The 20,645-nt window shown below is 41.9% G+C and overlaps 2 protein-coding genes across 2 annotated transcripts; one reads left to right on the forward strand and one right to left on the reverse strand.

The window, feature by feature from the left end:
• Positions 1 to 8,255: 8,255 nt before the first annotated feature.
• On the reverse strand, positions 8,256 to 11,369 carry slc39a5 (solute carrier family 39 member 5; the record flags this gene model as incomplete). Its single annotated transcript, XM_084446153.1, has 9 exons — positions 11,256 to 11,369; positions 10,704 to 11,084; positions 10,227 to 10,404; positions 9,964 to 10,133; positions 9,616 to 9,808; positions 9,323 to 9,478; positions 9,096 to 9,176; positions 8,764 to 8,954; positions 8,256 to 8,405 (listed from the first exon to the last, which is right to left on the reverse strand). The coding sequence occupies exons 1-9, from the start codon at positions 11,355 to 11,357 to the stop codon at positions 8,256 to 8,258; spliced, it is 1,602 nt and encodes a 533-aa protein (XP_084302279.1). The 5' UTR covers positions 11,358 to 11,369.
• A 1,774-nt stretch (positions 11,370 to 13,143) lies between these two features.
• rnf41 (ring finger protein 41) lies at positions 13,144 to 17,011 on the forward strand. The gene is made up of 7 exons (XM_084445480.1): positions 13,144 to 13,280; positions 14,697 to 14,782; positions 14,995 to 15,110; positions 15,250 to 15,521; positions 15,817 to 15,952; positions 16,212 to 16,315; positions 16,468 to 17,011. The coding sequence occupies exons 3-7, from the start codon at positions 15,021 to 15,023 to the stop codon at positions 16,820 to 16,822; spliced, it is 957 nt and encodes a 318-aa protein (XP_084301606.1). The 5' UTR covers positions 13,144 to 13,280; positions 14,697 to 14,782; positions 14,995 to 15,020; the 3' UTR covers positions 16,823 to 17,011.
• Positions 17,012 to 20,645: the final 3,634 nt, after the last annotated feature.

Consider the following 20,645-nt stretch of genomic DNA (forward strand, 5'->3'; position numbering starts at 1 on the left):
ATTTTGTAACGCTGCTGAACTTTGACGAATATGTAAGCACGTCTCCTTACAGAGGAGGACATAGTGTGGGTCGGCATAAATTTGCTCTCAATGCTGACGTTATTGTTTAAAACGTAGATAAGTGTTTGTTAAGCTAGAATGTTGCTAAGCATATAAGTTATGACCAAAGTTGATCAACACTACTATGGCTGAACATTATTTATTAGAGTTGTACTGTAATGTACTGAGACCGACAATAGATCTTAATATACCTCGTCAACTCATTTAGCAGCTGCTTTCATCTTCACCTACGGGCTGTAATATTCTCTCTGTGTAGAATTGAGAGGTACTGTAGGATAGACTAACTGACTGAGGCATTGTTCATCTTTAGATGAAGGCTTAATGAGCGATATCTGCCTAACTACATCTCATCGTTTCATCTTAAATCTGAGCTTGCAAGTGCACAGTCTCATAATTCTTTTCAAGTTTATTTCTAGTCTGTTTCCTTATGGGTAGTGTTTGAAAAATACTTCTGAAAACTGAATTAGAGTGCAATTAACATTTTGTTATGATTGAAAGCATCAATATGGCTCTTTTTGCCTCAATGCCAGCAGCATTCTGGTCTGAGGCTCTTGGAAAATTGAGTTTCATAAGAGGCAGCAGACTTGTTTTCCATCTTAAATGCTTGTACCTTGATGAGCACGGTGTTCAGCTCCTGGGAAAGTTTGAGAAGGTGGACAGAGATGCTCTTCCATTTGTTTATGTACGTTTTAAGCAATGGGCTTCTTATTTTCAGCCTTTTTCTTCATTTTTGAATAGACAATCACTGTCACAAGGGCTTTTGTTTTCCTCAATGCTTTTTTATGTTTACTCGCCCCTCCCTCTTTTTTTTTTCTTTTTTTTTTTTTAAATTTTATTAGAGAAGTGGTTCAACTCAGTGTGTGAAGGTCATTTTTCTGTCAGTGCTAGCAAACATGCACTGGACCGCCTTCATGGCATCTCATGAAATGCCTTTTGAACCATGCCTTCCGTAAAAAGGCCTGCTCAACATGACGAGTCCTAAGATTGTTCTCTTCTTACCTGCTTGGTAGCATGGCACCATTGGATCCTGGTCAGACCACCAGTGTATCTGGTGATGTGAAGACTCCCTTGTGGAAGATCATTCTTTCTTTCAAGTTCCTCATATCCTCAGTTCTTGCCTGCTCCTCAAAACGCATTACAGCAGAAGGTTGGAGGGGACGGTCCAAGGACTGTCCTCCAGTGTGGTGGGAGAAGCGTGTGGGAAGGGGGGGACAGAGGAATCTCTAGGAGACTTCAGATTCAACCTTAATGTGCTGTGGCGGCATTAATAACTAGCAGAAACTATGGGAACTGGGACAGGGAACTATGGTTACATCACCATGGCCAGTACCTACCATTTAGATGATCAGGAATAGTAAAAGCCAAAAATGTTAGTTAGTATTCCTTTTGTTGTGTATTTGTCTGGTACTAAGCATACTGAAGGTGATTGTATTGGACCTCTTGAGACTAGCATTTTCCCTCGACGTAATGTAGTTTTTAGGCATTCTGCTAAACTGCCAGACAATGGCCATGTTACAGTGATTCAGGACAATTCATTTCATAACTATCTCGAAATGGCACAATTACATGCATGCCTTAGTTTGGTTTGGCTGGATAGAAGATTGAGAACATGGCCTGTGTCATGAAATGCCACAATGACAATAGAAAAATTATATAGTCTCATTTCTATTGACCTCCACAGTTCACTGAAATTATTTGGGAATTATTTGACCCCCCAGCCCTTGTTCTCTGTGTCAAATAAAGTATAGGCACAAAGGGATAGTCGTTGGTGTAAAGGGATGAGTGTGTTCGTGTCTCAGGAGCTGTGTAACTGGTAAACATATCTCATGCATCAAAAAAAAGAAGAAAAAATGGGCTATTCATATTGAAGTTCTTCAGTGACACCTCTTACACACATAGATCAGATCCCAAGGCACTTTGTCAGTTGCACCCTGCAGCACTGTCTGTGTGCATACAGTACTGGCATACTGTACGTGTATGTAGCCTATGTTTACAATGTGTTGCTGCCTAATCTTTAGAGAAAAGGTTTAAAAAAAAAAAAAAAAAAGTTTTTTTTTTTTTTTTTAATAAAGTTTGCTTAAAACTAGGGCCCAGATTTCTTGACCTAGATTAATTCTCTTGCGTTGCCCCTGATTGGACAGTAGATGGGCTATTTTCTCTGCATATCCCATTTGTAACCATATCCTTGTGCCACAGTATTCCTGTTTGCACTAGAATGGAGCCTGAGATCACATTTTTTGTTGTAAATGAAAGAAGCGACTGGAGCATCTCTGTCTGGGGTCTGTCATGGGAAGCAAGGACAAGTTCACTTGTAGCAATAGAGAAGAGTGTGTGAGAAGTGTGCAGCACAAATATTGCACTGCCATTCATTTGGTCCAATTCACTAAATCGTACAGTAGCATAGATGCCAATGGAAAACTTATGCGGGTTAGATGCATGAATCTTAGGTCAGTCATGACCTATTTGCCAAAACAGTGTAGGGTAAATCCTTAGTAAAGCAGCAATGGATTTAGAGAATATGCATTTGTTCAAGCAGTTTACAGTCTGACCTTCAAACTGAGCCATGAATTTACTGACTGAAGTGAATGTAGGGTCGTATAAGAGCAGGACTACTATGTGCTTTCTCCTGGCTTTGCATATTGCTCTTAATTTGTCTTGCTTTGATGAAATTTCACAAGGTAGCATGAAATAGCCTAGCTTAACTCTCCTTTAAATTAGCTACATGACGGTATTATTAGTCTTCCTGCAATGGGAAATGGGTAGTTGTTGTGTAAAATGTACAAATGTAGGATAATATTCACTCATCTTCTTTCCCAATAGCTCAACAGTCCCTTAAGCTTATACATTTGTACCCTGTAGTTTATAGACTTGGATGTCATAACTTATATTGCTGTGTTTGTGTAAAAAGTACAAGGTAAGAAGATGGGAGGTTGGGAGGATTTAACATTCATCATTTCATAATACCATTGAGATTGCCTTATAGTACTTTGTAAAGAAAATAGGACCACAGTAGATGACATCACGCGTAACAGATACATGACTATATTTGACTAAATGCACCTACAATACATCCATTTAGTGCCATAGAAACCTTTGTTTGCCTTTTAAAACATGAATCATAGTAACTTGTTGGTCAGTAACAAATTCAGATCCTGCCAGGATTAGTCTATTTTGGGGGGTTTTGAGCTTTTTAGATGTTTGGAGCTGCATGTCTGATGTTCTTCACCGGTTATGGTAGTGGTGGGAGGTGGGGGACTCTAAAGCAATCAAGGTGGCAGAGAAGGTCGCATGAATTAGTAAATGGATGCAATTGTTTTGTGATAGTAGATGTAAATACTTGTATTTGTGATTGGACACCTTGCTGGGAAAATAATCAGTCTTGCTTCGTGGTATGGGCAAAACAATTCTAATGATTGTATATTTGTATAAAGAGGTTTGTAATTGTTTTATTAGAAACCTAATTTATGTCGGCAAAAGCATGGTGAATAGGGAATAGATTTGCCTCAATTGATGACTCTGTTCTTACTTGAAGTAAAGTTCCTATAAGGCAAATTGAATTCAATTTTATTTCATCCACTGTTGAGCCCTTTTGCCTTAAAAAGCTTAAAAGTAAACGATGTCTTGCAGTACTTAATAAGTTGCATCACCTCAAGAGTTATGCCTTTATGTTGGGTTGTAAAAATCTTGGCTAATTTGGCTCTTACAGACATCATCTGGTGTCCTAAAGCACACAAATCAATGTTACAGTAGCACAGAGAGCAAGGTTGCCATGGTGCAGAGATTGTTTAGGGAGGATTTTGCCATATTTGCCACTGTGAAGGAGTGATTGAGATTTCAGTGATTAGCAATTAAGACTGGCTTGTCTATATAATATCCCAAACCAAATAACACATGTTGATAAAGCACTGTACCTCACAATGACCAGAGAGAAAGGAGAAGGTCAACTTCTATTGAACTGTCATTGGAAGAATAGCTCTGCCTATATTAGACTAAACCTACCTAGCTAGAAGTGTTCAAAGTGTCTGCAGATGTCTACCTTCTAATGTAGCCTAATATTTACCTTGAGCAGAAAAAAAATGCACCTTGTACTTTCATTGGACCTGTAATTTTACCTCATTCAAACAGTGATAAGTGACAATGTTAGCAGTGGTCCTGTGTGATTTTGCTGATGCCAGTAGTTTAGATCTCTCTGTTCCGGTGCATATATCTGTGAGTGGATCAGTAGATGACCATGGTCGTGCTATACACATACTAGTCCAGTCCCTAGTTCAGTACTGTAAAGCATACTGTAACAATATCATCAGAATTTGTCAACGTTTTTTTCTTCTGAGTGACGGCAAGTTAAGTGAGTCACATTGAGACACGGTAGGCTACAGTCTCTTGGTGGGAGCAGAGGGAGAGTGCTATTTAGTCATATTCCTTTCAAGTCAGGAATATGGGATGGGATGATATTTTGACTGTCTCTCTGATGGGTTGTTTTTTTTCCTGCTGAAGCGTTTTACTTTTGTCCTGCTTCTCTCCTAGTCTAATTTTCCTCCATCTTACGGACCTGTGTGAAAACCAGCACAGTGGTGGCATGGTGCCTTTTCTTTGTTACTGCCGTAAGGTATGGTCTTCCATTTGTACTTTCCGGAAGCCTTATATACAAACGATCATGTGCAAGAAGAGACGGCTCGTCCTTCAGAACAGAATATTCTCAACCCAATGTGATGATGAGACTTATCCGTGAGCCTCAAGAGTCGTGTCACGACAGGGTGACAGGATGTAGACCCTGTTGAGCATTTATTACCCAATCTGCTGTCAGACGCGCCTACATTGGAGGGTCAGGGGACATTTGAAAGCACAAATCCAAAGATGGCACTTCCTGTTCCAAGATGGCTCTCCCAGTTCCACAGAGTCCAGAGCCAGGGAAGGTTAGAGATGTGAGCAAAGCATCAGACATAGCACGGGGGTTTGATTGTCAGCAACACACAGTAACGGTATGGTCTCGGATATCTAAGCATATCAATTCAGATTGTTTCTCTCGATTCTTTTCTATTCATAAATGACTAGTAACTGTACAGTACAGTCCCAAGTTGTGAGATCATAGGCTACATGCACCATAGTGATGATTATCTGTTGGTTGTGACTGTGTTGCAGATTGATTGTGGAGGATGTTTTTGTGTTAGGATAGATGGCTAGACTGAATTAAAAAAAAAAACTAGGGATTCTGTATTAGCTGTGTGCAGTGTTAAGTGTGATCATAGTATACAAGTGGTGTAATGTTGTCTTATAATGGCATTAAGGCATGAATCGTCATCTCTTATGATGCTGACCTCTTTTTTAAATTGACAGAAGCTCTAAGTGCAATAATATTTCCTTTTATCCTTGTTTCATCGGTTGGACCTATGCTCTCTTCCCACCGGAGATAGAATCTCTCCCTAGCCATCTCCCTATTCCCTAGAACTCAACAGCAATAGCCTAGGGACGAGGTCACTGAGAAGGAGGTCCCAATACTCATGTAGTAGCTAGAAGTGCATAGTAAGGCCAGTGACTTTGGATTGGGCTCAAATATCAATGAGTGACAGCAGCCATTGGAGGTACTGTATGGTTTGTGTGGTTGCTGATAGATGCAAATGAACAGATGTATTGGCATGTTCTGTGATTTGTTTGTCTCTTTGTTTAATTAGAAGCACCATAAATGTTGACCCCTCATTAAAACTTGCTATAACAATCCTATTTAAACTGGACTGATGCAGAAATTGATCTGCTACTGAGATATCCTGAACTGAAGAGAATATGGATAGGGTCGCCTGTGTCACAGTGGGCATCTTATCTGGGTAAATACCATAGAGCCCTTCTCTGGAGAGTTGGGGCATTTGGTCAGATACAATCAATTTGATTCACAATGCACCTTGAAGAAGAAGAAAAAAAAAAGATTATTATTTGGCTTGTCCGTCAAACATTCCAAAACATTTTTAAGCTTGGCCATTGGGAGAAAATAGCTCTTGCTTTGCTGGTAAATGGTCATGTACTATCCTTACTAACACTTGGCATATATGAATATGTGTGCCAATGACAGGGTTCCCCGTTTGACTGATTACCTCATTTACAAACCTGCATTGTATTCTACTGTGTGTGGAGGAGACAATGCTATCACCAGCATGGTTTCAACCTGAGACGACAACTGGACCAATGATGTAACTCCTTTTGAAATCAGCCTATTCATAACCTAACATACAGAGCAGAAATACACACTTCAAGTTGTGTTAGACTATGACTACGTCATATGCCTAATGGAACTATTTGTGTTAATTGTCTTGTTTGCATTTCTTGCTGTTTTCAGTCGTAGCATTTCTCCTACCTCCTTGTTTTGCAGCTTTATGTGTTGAGCTCGTCTCCACCTGTTTGATAGAAAACAAATATAGCCTATACAGTATGGGATAAGAGTTTATCATGAACAATGATAAAATACATAATGAAGTGTGCTTGATTGTACTGTATGTATACTGTGTCTATTAGACGTGAAATTATTTATGAAAAGCATTTATACAACAAAATACCACTGGAATGTGAAGCCAGAATCTGTTCTATGATGCTGATTATGATGATCATCTATCCCCTTAAACACTCAATGATGCATGGCCAAAACCAGCTTTTTGGGGATGAATAACCATACATTGGCCTTTTTTTTTTTCTTTTTTCATTGCCCATCCGTTTTAGATTATCTTGTGCATAACCTTATATATTTCATGTTGTGCACTGCAGTATATATCAAAGTTTACAGCTCCATAGAATGTGGATGTTTGTTGGGTTAGCTCTTGCATACAGCTGATTTGGTACTGCAACATATATCCATATAGTTTGAACAGGTTATGATGAGGAAGTTGGGCTATGGACGTGTTATCCTGTATGAGGGTTGGTTTTATCTCCTCAAACCATATACCTTCAACATCATCAATCCACTCCGAAGGACATTTTGATCTGGTCTATCTGCCTCCAAACTGCCCATCTATTTACTTCTTTTATTATTGGAGATTTAAGACTAGGTTTGAGGTTTCTGACCAGAACCCCTATCCTTAGCCTAGCTCCAAAACCATGTGCTTTCCCCATCCATAGCCAACTACCGATGACACTGTCAGGCTGGTCAGCCATGTTGTTCTAGCTAGTTGGTTAAAGCACATATTGTCCTGCAGCCGGGCGAACCCGTCCTGATACCAGGACAGGAGCAGTCCATCGGGCGAACCCGTCCTGATACCAGGACAGGAGCAGTCCATCACCCTCAGCTTCCTCCCACTATCCGCCTCAACCTCAAAGCCATTCATTTCTTTTTTTGAAAATGCAATCCTGAAAGCACTTTGCCTTGTTATTCCTTTGTGTGAACATGTGAATGATAATTTGTTACAAACAAATGTTACAAATATGTATATGATCATTCACAGTTTTGGAAAAACCTGCATCTGTCTTTCTGACATTAAAAAAAAGAAAAAAAAAGAATTTAATGACATTAAACCTAATTCTATTTTATACAATGTTTGCTGCAGCCAATTGGTCTTGTCCTTCAGTATTGTGGCTTAGGGTTGTTTGTGTTCAATAAAGTGCTATTGCTAGATATCTGCTGCGTCATGATTGATTTCTTACTGCCATTGTTATTTGATGTGGGATACATGTACATACATTTCATACAGGTTTACATACAGGTGACTTATCAGCTACATTCACTTTGCATTCATTTTACATCGAAGAGGCAGAAATGAGCCACATTGTGGGTAAAATTATCCAACATGATTTGACTTCATTACGTGATTTAACACACATTCCATTCTGAAACAATCATTGTTCAAAACAATGTAATAAAACACAGGCTCTCATTTCATGTTCTTACAAAATATGCATGTTGGTATAAAAGAATAAAAAGGAGGCATGGAGTGCATGTCAGTGATGAAGTAGTTCAAGTCCAAGGACTTGATTCTGTCAGGATGATTCTCAACTGTTCACATTAATCCATTCAACTAAAACAATGTGTCGATGGAGGCCATCGTGGTGATTTCTTTGTTTGAAGGAATGGTTTGCTTTTTACTGAGCACAGTAACCTGTTATCTGTGCCAAAGTCTATTCAGATAAGCAGTCATAAGGCTTGGCTGTATATCTCGAGTTAAAAGTGTTGATCTTCTGTCAGTTGGTTTTGGTGTGTCACTCACAGCGCTCCCTTAGCTTCAGCTCTCTCCCAGGTTGAATGCAATATGGTCCTCAAATAGAGCTATGCAGAGCATGATGGCCCCTCCTGTCAATAGGCCAAGGTTCTGTAGCAGGAAGCGAGTCAGTGGGCTCATCGGACCTGGATCTCCGTGCAGCATCTCAGGCATCTGTTGAGCAGAGTGGAGCGAGAAGCTCACGTTTTACATGGATGGGTCTTCCTTAGCTCTGGTCCAGGTGGGTATACTATTCGGGGCTCTACCCCGGTATACCGCCCTGCCAGGGACCATTCATTGCGCCATATACTTTTTTCACTCGGTCTACATTACCACATCTACAGACAATGGCCGGGTTTCCCGATAAAGAACCTTCTTAAGGAACCCTTCTTAAGCAACCCTTTGCATGGAAGTTAAGAAGTACTTTGGAGTTAAGAAGCTTCTTAACTCGTTCAGGAAACCCGGCCAATATCATTTTGTTGTTGTTTGAGCAAAGTGACTGACTCTTGAGTCTATAAAGACTCTGACTCACCATGTCAGCGAGGGCCACATAGAGGAAGATGCCAGCCGTGAGGGTGAGGATCCAGGGGGACAGCTGGGATGAATGTTGGCCAAGAACAGAGCCTGTCAGCAGGCCTGTGAAGCCCAGCAATGCTGACACAGCACTGAAAATAACAAGTCTACGCACGGGCCATCCCGCTCCTAGCAACACAGCCAGGTCACCTACAGAGCAGGCAAGAGGACGCCCCTGTTAGACTCTTCAAAGTGCACCACACGGCATACATCCTCCTGCATTCTATGCTAGTTTAAATCATTCACTTCCACTGAGGACAATCTGTGAGGAGGCGAGGTGTCAGTGTATACCTAGCTCATGAGGAAGCTCATGACAAAACACTGCAATTGTGGTGCTTAGACCTCCAGTCAGACTCTGAGAGAAAGCTGTACCTGAGAGAGAGAGAGAGAGAGAGAGAGAGAGAGAGAGAGAGAGAGAGATAATTAAAATATTACAGGATGTCGCCATGAAGGTAATTTTGCAGACAAGGTTTAACTGTACAAACGTATTAATGTTCCCTTGCCCCTCTAAAGAATACCTATAGCCAGTCCATCAGTAAAGTTGTGGATGCCGTCTCCCATGATCACCATCCACACCAAGCTTCCCATCCCAGCGTGCTCCTGGTCCGCTGGGCCATGTGAGTGGCCGTGGTGTCTGTGCTCAGAGGGCTGGGTTTGCACAGGGGCAGTGGAGCCTGAAATGATGAACAGAGTAGGAACAGTGAATATTACGATGAATGGAATCAAATCATCTTCAAGTTGTGAAGTGAACAAAAGTTGTGAAGTTTTAACATGGATTATTCCGATTAATTTCACAAATCCACCAACTCACTCTGCACGGCAATAAGCTCCCTCTCGGGATCAAGACGGATGTTCGCCTCCTGCTTCCTCTTATTGGAACGGACTTTGTAGTGGTTCCTCATTCCCAGAAGGCTTTCAATGACGAAGAGCAGGTAGAACCCCCCCAGCACACTGAGGCCCTTCAGGATGGAGTCGTGCTCTTCAGTGTGCGGCTCTGCTTTTGCCTACAGAACACAGACATGGCCAGCTTTCAACTGAACTCTCAACTTTCATCTGAATTCTCTGCACGCACAGACAGAATCCTGCAGAGTGAACTGTGTTATTATTACCTTCCATGGCTATGCAGACAGGTCAGAAGGTAAGGTGTGTTGGTACTTACGTGAGGCAGGAGATGCAGAAGGGCATCCCCACACAGAGTCCCCACCGCCATGGCTGCCATTGGGCAGAGGAAGGTGCGTAGGCGTGCAGGGGGCAGAAGGGGCACCAGACTTAATGCCAGCAGAGATGGGAGACTGATTAGAGCCAGAGCCAAGGAGCTCCAGCCCAGTGCTGGAGAATAGACACATAGAGATGTTCATTCTGCTTGAAAAATAAGCAATATTACATACCACCCCTCTCATGGATATAATTCTATGAATGTACCTTTGAGAAACGTCACACTGCTGTCTGTCTGGGCTCCATCAGTGTCAGTGTGGCGCAGACAAACTCCGCTTTCTATCTGGTACAGGAGGGCTGGGCACAGGAAGGTAAAATGGGCAGGAGTGATGTGGGATGCCTTCCCCAGGCCAAAGTTCCACAAGAGCTGAGAAACATTCAGGCACTGTTTGAGGGAAAAGGAAAGGGTTAATTTGTTGGGTGTGAGATGACTTTTGTATGTTGGCCGGTGATTGGTTATCTCTTCCTTGAAATACAACTGATACTGTTTGTTATTCATTGACAATGGATTGGGTTGCCACATGGCTTAAAGTATGAACTTTAAACTATGTTATTAAGACAGTGACCAAAGCGTATAGTGTTGCCTCTGTGTATGAAATGCACTATACAAATAAAGTTTGATTTAATTTGATTAAAGAATCGCTATTTGGAACACATTGACCATGATTATTATGAACCACTAACATTCCCATGAAGATGGGTCTGGGTAGGATGATTGGACAACATGGATTCCAGCTGTCCATTTCTGAGTTTAGAGGCCGAGTTTGCGGGCGACTGTGGAAGAAGATCTTCCTTCACCCCATCAGAGATGAGGCCCTCTTTGGAAGCAGATCCATCAGGAAGCCAGGCTGTGTTTGCAGAAGATGATGGGGGATTAGGAGTATTGGCTCCCTGATGGGAGGGAGGCTGAATGGAGGTCAGCGTGTTTTGCTTCAGTCCGCGGTGGCTGATCTCCAGAACACTGACCTCCCCTAGCCCAAGGCTACCCAGTAACTTCTGCAGCCCTTCATAGGAAAGAGTCCTATTATCTCCGTACTGTTGAAACAGACGGAGCAAGTAGTAGCCCTGGAGAAAGATGTTGACAATTATTTATTACAAGCTGAAATCATATTAGAACACTACTATCATGGAATTCCTAGACAGATATATTATTAAAAAGTGATTCTATATTTAATTCAATTGAAAAATGAAGCTGCAAATAGATGACCTGTGGCATATTTCACATTGTAGGCATACCTGCTCCACTAAAGCCTCATTGAAATGCTCTGATCTAGACCCTTCATGTTGGCTTCCATTTAATATCTTCTCCATGATATTATATGGTGGTGGTATATCCATGCCATTACTGAATGTCCCTTCTCCCAGTCCCAGTAAAGGCAGGCAGATGTATGTAGCAAGAACCAGCATATGGGACTTCCTTGAAGGGGGAAGCAAAGTCATGATGCTAAAACAGGTCAAACAAGGCACTTACAATTGTGAATTCAATTATCTTTATCATACCATTAGTATGTACAAAATACATAGATAAATGAATGTAATTAAATGCTTGTGTTGTGTAGTGTGGTGAAACGTCAGACTCAACACCAGTGATGTAAAATGTACTCAACCTCTTTACCTAAGGCTACAAAACACTCCGGAATCTTACTTTTATAGAAGTAAAAATCGACAGTGATAGTAACACATGTAAAAGTAATATTGTTTGTCAAATACATTAGCCTACTATATAATTGTTGTAATATTGTATTACTATGAATGAATGACAGACTGATAACGTCTAACATCAATTTAGTTGTAGTTTGAATGTTGCCATTTTTGGACCCAATGTTTCAAGCTTAAGTTTAGTCGTCGTTCATCATTGGCTAGGCTATTAAAACATGGTTTGGCTTGACTTTGAAATCACAAAGACCGATCACCTACGTTTCACCTGAAACCCAAATCAATGATTGGGGTTTGTTTTGATTAGATCATACGGCCGCTCTTTCTCATCACCCCCTCTTCTCGCTATTTTTTCTAGACTTAGCCTACTTGTGTTCCGCAGTCTGAAAATAAGTGCGTCGCTTCGTGGGCCCTATTGCTTTCGATAACAAATAAATAATAAAGAAAGTTTTAAGGAAACCGACTGAGGTAAAAACTGAGATATCTGTGCTCGAAGTGTGATGGGCCAAAAGGTAAGGCTACTGAAAATAGGCATGTAGCCTAGATCCTTTTTTGCAGGTAAGACTCATTGAGAGACCCTGCCATTAAAAAAAAGTGCTACTGAAAAATACTGCTACACACAGATCTGAAATCATTATTAATGATTAATGATAATTATTTCCATTGCTTGTCTATAAATAAAGTTTATTATACTCACATTAGGCTTCCTTGTTTTGCCAGAAGATAATAGTCGTGTCTGGTCCAGGGAAGTCGATAGACTTCAGTCAAGGGTGTTTCTCTAATAAGATGATCATTCAGAGCCGCCCCTGCAGCCAACGTCTCATGCAACGCTCGTGATAGGTTGTGTAAGGGTGGGTGGGTGGGTGTGTGTGTTTGTATGTTTGTTTGTTTGTGTGTTTGTGTGTTTGTTTGTGTGTGTGTGTGTGTGTGTGTGTGTGAGTGTGAGTGTGAGTGTGAGTGTGAGTGTGAGTGAGAGAGAGAGAGAGAGAGAGAGAGAGAGAGAGAGAGAGAGAGAGAGAGAGAGAGAGTGCACACTGCACGCACATACAAACTGAAAATGTACCCTTTAAAAACATTGGTAAATATTACACTTCACTCAATTCACCTGTCTGTATTTACATTTATATTTTAACATTTTTGTACCTTTTCAAGCTTCAAGATCTGTTTATAGCATTATATGATTCACACATACTAGGAACTAGGGTTAAGGCATACACTGTTGCTGTTGCAGACGACACAGGACAGGACAGGTTTTTGTGATGTAAACGTTTGTTTCCCATGCCAATATGAGTAAGTGAGTGAGTGTGTAATAAATATTACATTTAACTCCAAGTCTAAACTGTAGGCTAATCTGCATTTACGAACGTACGTAGCCAAAGGGTGGTCCACTTCTATTCGCTAGAGGTTTTCTACGTCGACGATGCACCCTCCCTGTTTGCGTAGGATACAACGTAGGATGTCATGTTGCTCGCCCAAGGGACGTGGCTAGCTATCTGGCTAGCTAGCCTAGCCTCCGTTAGTTTATCTCTTAGCTAGCTAGCAGCTTGGCTAGCCCATTGAAAATAAGACCCAAAATCAATCGGAATTTTTTTGGAACACAATTACGTAAGTGCTCAGTTAAATTGACTTTCGTTACATTCAGAAGACGTAAATATAGTTACCAGCTGCTAGCTTAGCGAGCCAGTGCTAGCTAGCCATCGTACAGCAACTGTCTAGTAACGTAACGTTAGCAAGCCAGATTGTCTGCGTAACTATCTATATAGCTAGTGCTAGCTAGCACTAGTTAAGTTTATGTCCATTGGTGGCGACTTTATACATGTGAAACAATGAATCTTGCATAATGGTTTGGCACATCTTTAAAACAAAGGGAGGGTAGCTATGGGTTAAAGCTACATAACAGAGGGTATCAACGCTAGCTAACGTTAGCAAAAATAGCCTGCTGCATGTAAACTAGTGGGTAACTAGGTAGCTAGGCATAGCTATACTGGTGATGGTGATGTCCTGCCATGTGTGGAATCTACATCGTTTATTTCATTGACTTAAACATAAGTAATTAGCACAGGCTGGATAGTGTTTTTGTTTTAGAATTCCACAAATATTTCCTTTGCTGGAAGCTTACCCAGGGTATTTATATTGCCACCCCCTACCCACGGGTCTGGAGGAGAGGATTTCTGTTGATCTCCCGCCCGCCCCCTCGTCCGTCCGTGTCTGCTGCGCTTTTCACACGCTGAAATTAGGTCACAATTCAACAGGGACAACAAAACATCTCCCTAGTGGAAGGAGCGTGCCCAGTCTCAGCAGTATTTCTCTCTTAGATACATATACCCAGGCCTATAGGCCTAGTCTCTGAAATCCTTCATTCACTGTGTTAAGCGTTTAATTGTACATGTCCCCGTTATACAGTATAACAATGCTTGAATCCATACTTTCTTCCCTTTGTAGGTTGTTGTGTGTGCATTCAATTTGAGGTGATGTTTGTGTAAGCATAGCTATGCCAGTCCTCTGTTATGTGATTGGAAATGTGAGGTTATTGAATGGAAAATGAAGACCTCATGTTATTATAATTATGGAGTTTAACATGATCCAGCCTACCTCTAGGTTGATGCAATATTCCACTCGATTGATTCGATTCAGATTATAAGGTCAAATAACATCCATTGTTGTTTGCTGCATCCATCTCCCACTAGCTATTTGCTGACAGAAGGCTTTTTCCATGGACAGCTATTCTTTAGACATTATGCACTCCTATCCTGCTTAATGCAATCACAAGCATTACAGGGTGCTGTAGCCTATGGTTTTAAACTTCATTATTTCCCCCACTCACAATGCAAATGGATTCTGTTGAGTGAAGTTGCTACTGTGCTAGTGCATTTTAGGCTAGTCTATGCTGAGCGTTGCTTAACGACATTGTACTTAGGTGTCTCATGATCATCCAACAGCGGTCCCTGGATGCATTTTTTGTTGAAAGGGATGGAGAAGTACTGCTGTTTGATGTTGATGCTATTCTGTCTTCCCAAACAGTTTCTCATCCAGATCGAGACCAACTGCTTGATGTGACCTTCCAAGGAGGCGGCTTAACAGGAAAGATGAGGGCATTTTTTAGTGAGGTAACTGGCCAAGAGCACAAATATTCTATTATTTCATTAATAATAACTTGAAAGGTAGCCTAGGTAGAATACACACACCACTTCTTGGGGTGCTAGGTTAAGCAATAGTCAGTGAAAATGAATGGAACCCGCACACTTTCATTAATAATAATTTGCACTGTATGAATGATGGAAAGTGCCTCAGTTACTCAAAGGGCAATGTTTTTCTGTAGGGATAGGCGCCTCTCAGTGATGTGCCATGGGGTACGACGTCAGCAGGTTCCAGGGAGAGGTGGATGAAGACCTACTGTGTCCCATCTGCAGCGGAGTTCTGGAGGAGCCTGTGCAGGTGTGTCCCCTCTTCTCTCTCTCTCTCTCTCTCTCTCTCTCTCTCTCTCTCTCTCTCTCTCATATATCCCGAGCTACAGCAGAGACTTAAAGTATCTCTAACATTTTCCTTTTCCCTCTCATTGTGTTCCTATGTATAGGCCCCTCACTGTGAGCATGCTTTCTGCAACGCCTGCATCACCCAGTGGTTCGCCCAGCAGCAGATCTGCCCCGTGGACCGCACCGTGGTGACACTGGCCCACCTCCGGCCTGTCCCACGCATCATGCGCAACATGCTGTCCAAGCTCCAGATCGCCTGTGACAACGCAGGCTTCGGCTGCAAGGCCACGCTGAGGCTTGACCAGCTGCAGTCACACCTGAAGGACTGTGAGCACAACCCCAAAAGGCCTGTGAACTGCGAGCAAGGCTGTGGGTGAGTGATAACTCTGGTATAGAAAAAGATGTCGGTGATAGCAGAGCAGCACAATTCAGCACAAGGGTTAAGAACACCTACAATTTGTTGTCTAGTGGTGGTATAGTGTTGCATATCATCTTGCTTAGGAACAAGTGTTCTGTATACCTGAGCTGTCTTGTGGACAGGTGTGTAGGAGAGGAATGCAGAAAGGCTACTGCTAGGGCTGCATGATAATGACAAAAATGAATAATTGTGATTATTTCATATCCTGACTTGCATGTCATAATTGTAAACGGTATCAATCTCTACACAGGCTTGAGATGCCGAAAGATGAGATGCCAAACCACAACTGCATTAAGCACTTGCGTAGCGTGGTGCAACAGCAGCAGACCAAGATCTCTGAACTGGAGAAGGCCTCTGCTGAGCACAAGCACCAGCTGGGGGAACAAGTAAGCGAGAACACATACAAACATTTAACATACCAGCTCCACGTCTCAGTATGTATACTGTAGGTGGCAAAACACCCCTATTGGAGCAGATGAGGCAAAGTCCAGGAGATGCAAAGACCACATACCTCTATAAAGCACATTCCAACCCAGTCGTTGATTATTATGCAAACAAATCATTCACTGAAATGATATGTGTAACTACAAGTGTCTGGTCACCCAGAGGTCTGGGCTCTGATTTTTGTGTGCGTTACTCTTTCAGAAGAGGGACATCCAGCTATTGAAGGCGTACATGAGGGCCATCCGCAGTGCAAACCCCAACTTGCAAAACCTGGAGGAGAGCATCGAGTACAACGAGATTCTCGAGTGAGACACCATTTTTCTTTTCCCTCTTCTCCCTGTCTCTTGAGCTTGAGCAGGCATTGAGTCCAGTACCATTGTTGGGTACTGGGTAATGCATAAGATGAAGTAAGTTTATGAGTGTGCTAAGAGCCCCTTGTCCTCCATCTTGCCAACAGGTGGGTGAACTCAATGCAGCCTGCCAGAGTGACACGCTGGGGCGGGATGATCTCCACTCCGGACGCCGTTCTCCAGGCGGTCATCAAACGCTCCCTCATTGACAGTGGCTGTCCTCTGTCCATCGTCAACGACCTGATCGAGAACGCCCACGAGCGCAACTGGCCGCAGGGCCTGGCCACACTGGAGACTCGGCAGATGAACCGGCGCTACTACGAGAACTACGTGGCCAAGCGCATCCCCGGGAAGCAGGCGGTGGTGGTGATGGCCTGCGAGAACCAGCACATGGGAGAGGACATGATCCTGGAGCCTGGCCTGGTCATGATTTTCGCCCATGGAGTAGAGGAGATCTTATAACCACACAGCTGTCAGGATGCCCCGGCCTGGAAAAGAGGACTACGGATGTATTGATCAAGAATAACTGAAAGTCATCAGTCCTCTCTAAAAAAAAAAAAAAATCCTTCTCAATTACGGCTATTTTACAAAGACAATGGAAATGTCAATTCCTTTCTCTCAAAAGATGAAGAAACTGTCATGAGATTGACATATTTCATATGTCATGAGCTTGACATATTTGCCTTAAAAGGACATTTAAGAATGATCCTGGAGAAAGAGAATCTGTGATAATGATCATGTAAAAGATGAAATGTTTACCAAGGCTCATCTAATTTGCTGTTTTAAGCTCTGATCATTTCCTAAGGTGAAAATATATCAAGCTTCTAGATCTCCCTGTTTGATGTCCTCCATTGTGTAAACTCTTGTAAATACAAATCTTATATCGAATCTAATATTATATTGAATCTAAACATAGGTTATGCTGACTGTAATTAGAATGTGACTTTTACCATCAGTTAGTGTCCCTCTCTAATGGCAGGGATGCTGAATTAGGGCAATGGTATTTTTTTGTTTGCATCATCAGCATCTTGTTTCTTGTTGTGGATATTTCATACTGAGACATTGGGGTTCTCTTTTAGATTGCCCAAATGTGTGCCATTCATTTTATTTATTGTTTATCACTTGCGAAAACGTTTATAAAATGAAATGTATATAAAATGAAGTGTATATAAGATTGCCATTTCAGTGATCATGTTTCTGGTTTTGCTTATAAATTTCTCTTTGCCTCGGTTGTATATAGCAAACATGAAGTTGGGTCCAATGGAAGTGTTCATTGAAGTTGAATATTTTGAATTTTAACAATGTGTAATACATTTCGATTAATACATTTAAATAATGGTTGACACTAATTTGTGTAGTTAGATGCAAAAATGATATATTATGACAAATGAAATACTGACATTTCTTTACCAAATCTTTGTTTTTGAGAGCTTTTAATGACTGTATAACAATATGAGGACTGTCTCCAAACAATGACCTAATCCTAAAGTATAACTGACATGCAGAGATGCCTTTGAAAATCTGCCACTCAAATGTTATCTTTTACAAAGATCTCACTACAGACATGCGGGTGGTTTCCTTGCTGTAGGAGGAAGTGGAACACCATTTGGCCTATGCATTACTCGATTGTTGACTTTTTAGAAATGTGACGTTGAACTCAGGAGTCTGGTTTCCTGTACTCAGATAAAAACTGTTTTTGATGGATAAATGCCCTGTTGAATTATCTATAGTTTTTTGTCCATGGCTAGGCTTAATCTGTCTCCAGGAAGCTCAGCCTGTCGGATCACTATGTTCTAAAGGGCACAGCAAACGGTGATCACTTTGAAAGTCTTTGGTCTTTTCTGTCTCATAAACTGTCTTGTTTTGTGTTTTTCGACATTTTTGTTTCGTGTCTTTATCTTTTGTGCTGTGGGGTACAGAAAAGAAACTAATAAAATACACACATTGTGATCAGGTTTGTTGTCTCTCTTGGCTTGTTACCTTTGGCAGGCTAATTTAAATCATGGTAATATTTCCCTAATTACAGCATGTCACCATTTTCAGGGAATTGGATTGTTTATTATCATCAAGACAGATTGGGATATCTTGATCTAATCAACATTATTCTGTAGTTACATATGAATTAGAGCTGCCAAGCTTTGTTTACTTAGACAACTGCAGCATCAAAGGAAATAGCTGATCGTATGGGGTCAGCTCTCTTTCTCCCTCTCTCTCTCTCTCTCTCTCTCTCTCTCTACCCCCAGGGATACTCCCACAGCAGTCATTGTCTGTTGCCTGCTTTTGCCAGCTCCAGCTCATGCTCTCTATTGAGGACTTACTTTTTAATCCTTCCAGTCGTGCATGGAATGTGAAATCATGTGCTTTGCCAAATGGCATGTTTTTTTCGTGTTAATGTTGTGTTCTCAGGTTAGTCATCTGAAAATTCAGAAAAGGACATTGCTGCATTATATGCAAAAGTCCTCATAAGGCATGGGACGGACCAACGGGGCAGCATATAGGCCTACGTCTAATGTATCTAGCAACGGGCTTGCAAAAGATGACTTGAGGCCATAAATACACTAAAATGGCCAAATAGACCACCCCCCCACCACCTATCTCTCTATTTCTCTCTCTCTCTCTCTCTCTCTCTCTCTCTCTTTCTCTCTCTCTCTCTCTCTCTTTCTCTCTATCTCTCTCTCTCTCTCTCTTCTGTCCGTCTGTCTGTCTTTCTGTCTGTGTGTGCCTATATAGGCTACAGTTAGGCTTAAATGGACCATAGGTAGTCAGGACAGGACAGCTACGCATCGTGCTCCCGGGCAAGCCCGACGTCCATCCCAGGGTCCGTCTAAGTCGGAGCACTGATGAGATGACCGTTCTAGGCGGTGCTTTATTGCTCGGGAGTCGGGAGGGACAGCGCGGAGTTGGGCGTGGGAGGCAGTAGTCAATCTTTCTTCTCTATACAGCTGACAATTTTGCTGTGCGCACACATTCGGCTGCCTTGCAGTAGACTAGCTACATATAGAAAGTTCTTTTTACTCTACCGCCGAGGGAATAGAAGGGTTTGGGCAAGCCCAACTGGTAGATAGGCTATTTTGAAGGACGGCGAACGACTCTTCGCGAAAGAAAGGTAGGCTATGACAGCGCCGCTAGAAAGTAACCACATTGCATGTCTGAAGTTCAGTTGAATCGTGCGAACTTTGCATAGGTTACAGTGTTTTACAGAGTTTAATATAATTAAAACGATTCCTTGTTGTCAAGTTTTGAATCGTGGGATAATATTGAGATTTTAGGAGACGCATTCCCCTCGCTACGCCTTCGCTCAAGTGTCTATTTATTTGATTGGGCTGCCTTAGTTGGCCATAGTTAAATTAAATGTTTACTCTGATTGGGAATTGATACAACGAAGAATTATCATAGATTAAAGCATAGCACTTTTCACAGACGTCAGGATTTGAGGTGATGTGTAAGCTACTGCCAATAGTAGGGTTTGTGTAGGCTTATTCATAGCATGCATAGTGTCAAATGCTTCTCATTACAACGCAATGTTTTGGGGGAAAAGCCATAGCTTAGACAACACCGATATCAGCTTTCCAGAACACAAAGCTGGTAGGCTACAGAGAAGAACTTTTCCATTGAGCAGCTTTCACTTACATCTGCATTTCACAGAGAGCCTTGGTATGTCGTCTCACAGTATGGGTTTCTCTTACACTCACTACACCCCTGGGAAGAACTGCTATTTAAGGGCTGCCGTGGGTGTAGCTGTCAAACAGTATAGAGCAATCTTTAGGAGGGGTCATATTCAGTATGGTCTCATAAAGCCACAGCTGTACATGCTGGTCACAAGGAAGGACTGCTCTCTGTTTTACTCTGTGTGTGCTGTGTGGTCTTGTCAGCAGGTAGTTTGCACTGCAGCAAAGGGCGCTGTCGTGTTGTGTTTTTATCCCATGCCACAGGGTAGTGTGAGCTAAAGAGAACGTTGCATGCTTTTGGGATGATTCATCCCTGAAGCCAGAGAGTTTCTGGTCTGAAAGAGCAGAGCTTTTTTGCTGGTTCTCTGCTTAACCGCTATGCCGTAGACTGTTTGTCTAAACGTGGTCCTTGTTTGTTCTCCTTTGTTAGTATGTTTCTTAGATATGAGCCCCCAAGTGTGACTGCCAGCCTTATGTTTACACTGAAAAAGAAAGGGGAAAAAAAAGAGTCATGAAAGACTGGTCTAGTTATTGTGATTCTTCTTATCCTTCATTGAGATGCAGAGCAACCATGTCTGATACACCCAGGTAAACAGGTGGCGATGCATTCCTGGACA

This window comes from Borostomias antarcticus (assembly GCF_949987555.1).
Source record: "Borostomias antarcticus genome assembly, chromosome: 11".
NCBI lineage: Eukaryota > Metazoa > Chordata > Actinopteri > Stomiiformes > Stomiidae > Borostomias > Borostomias antarcticus.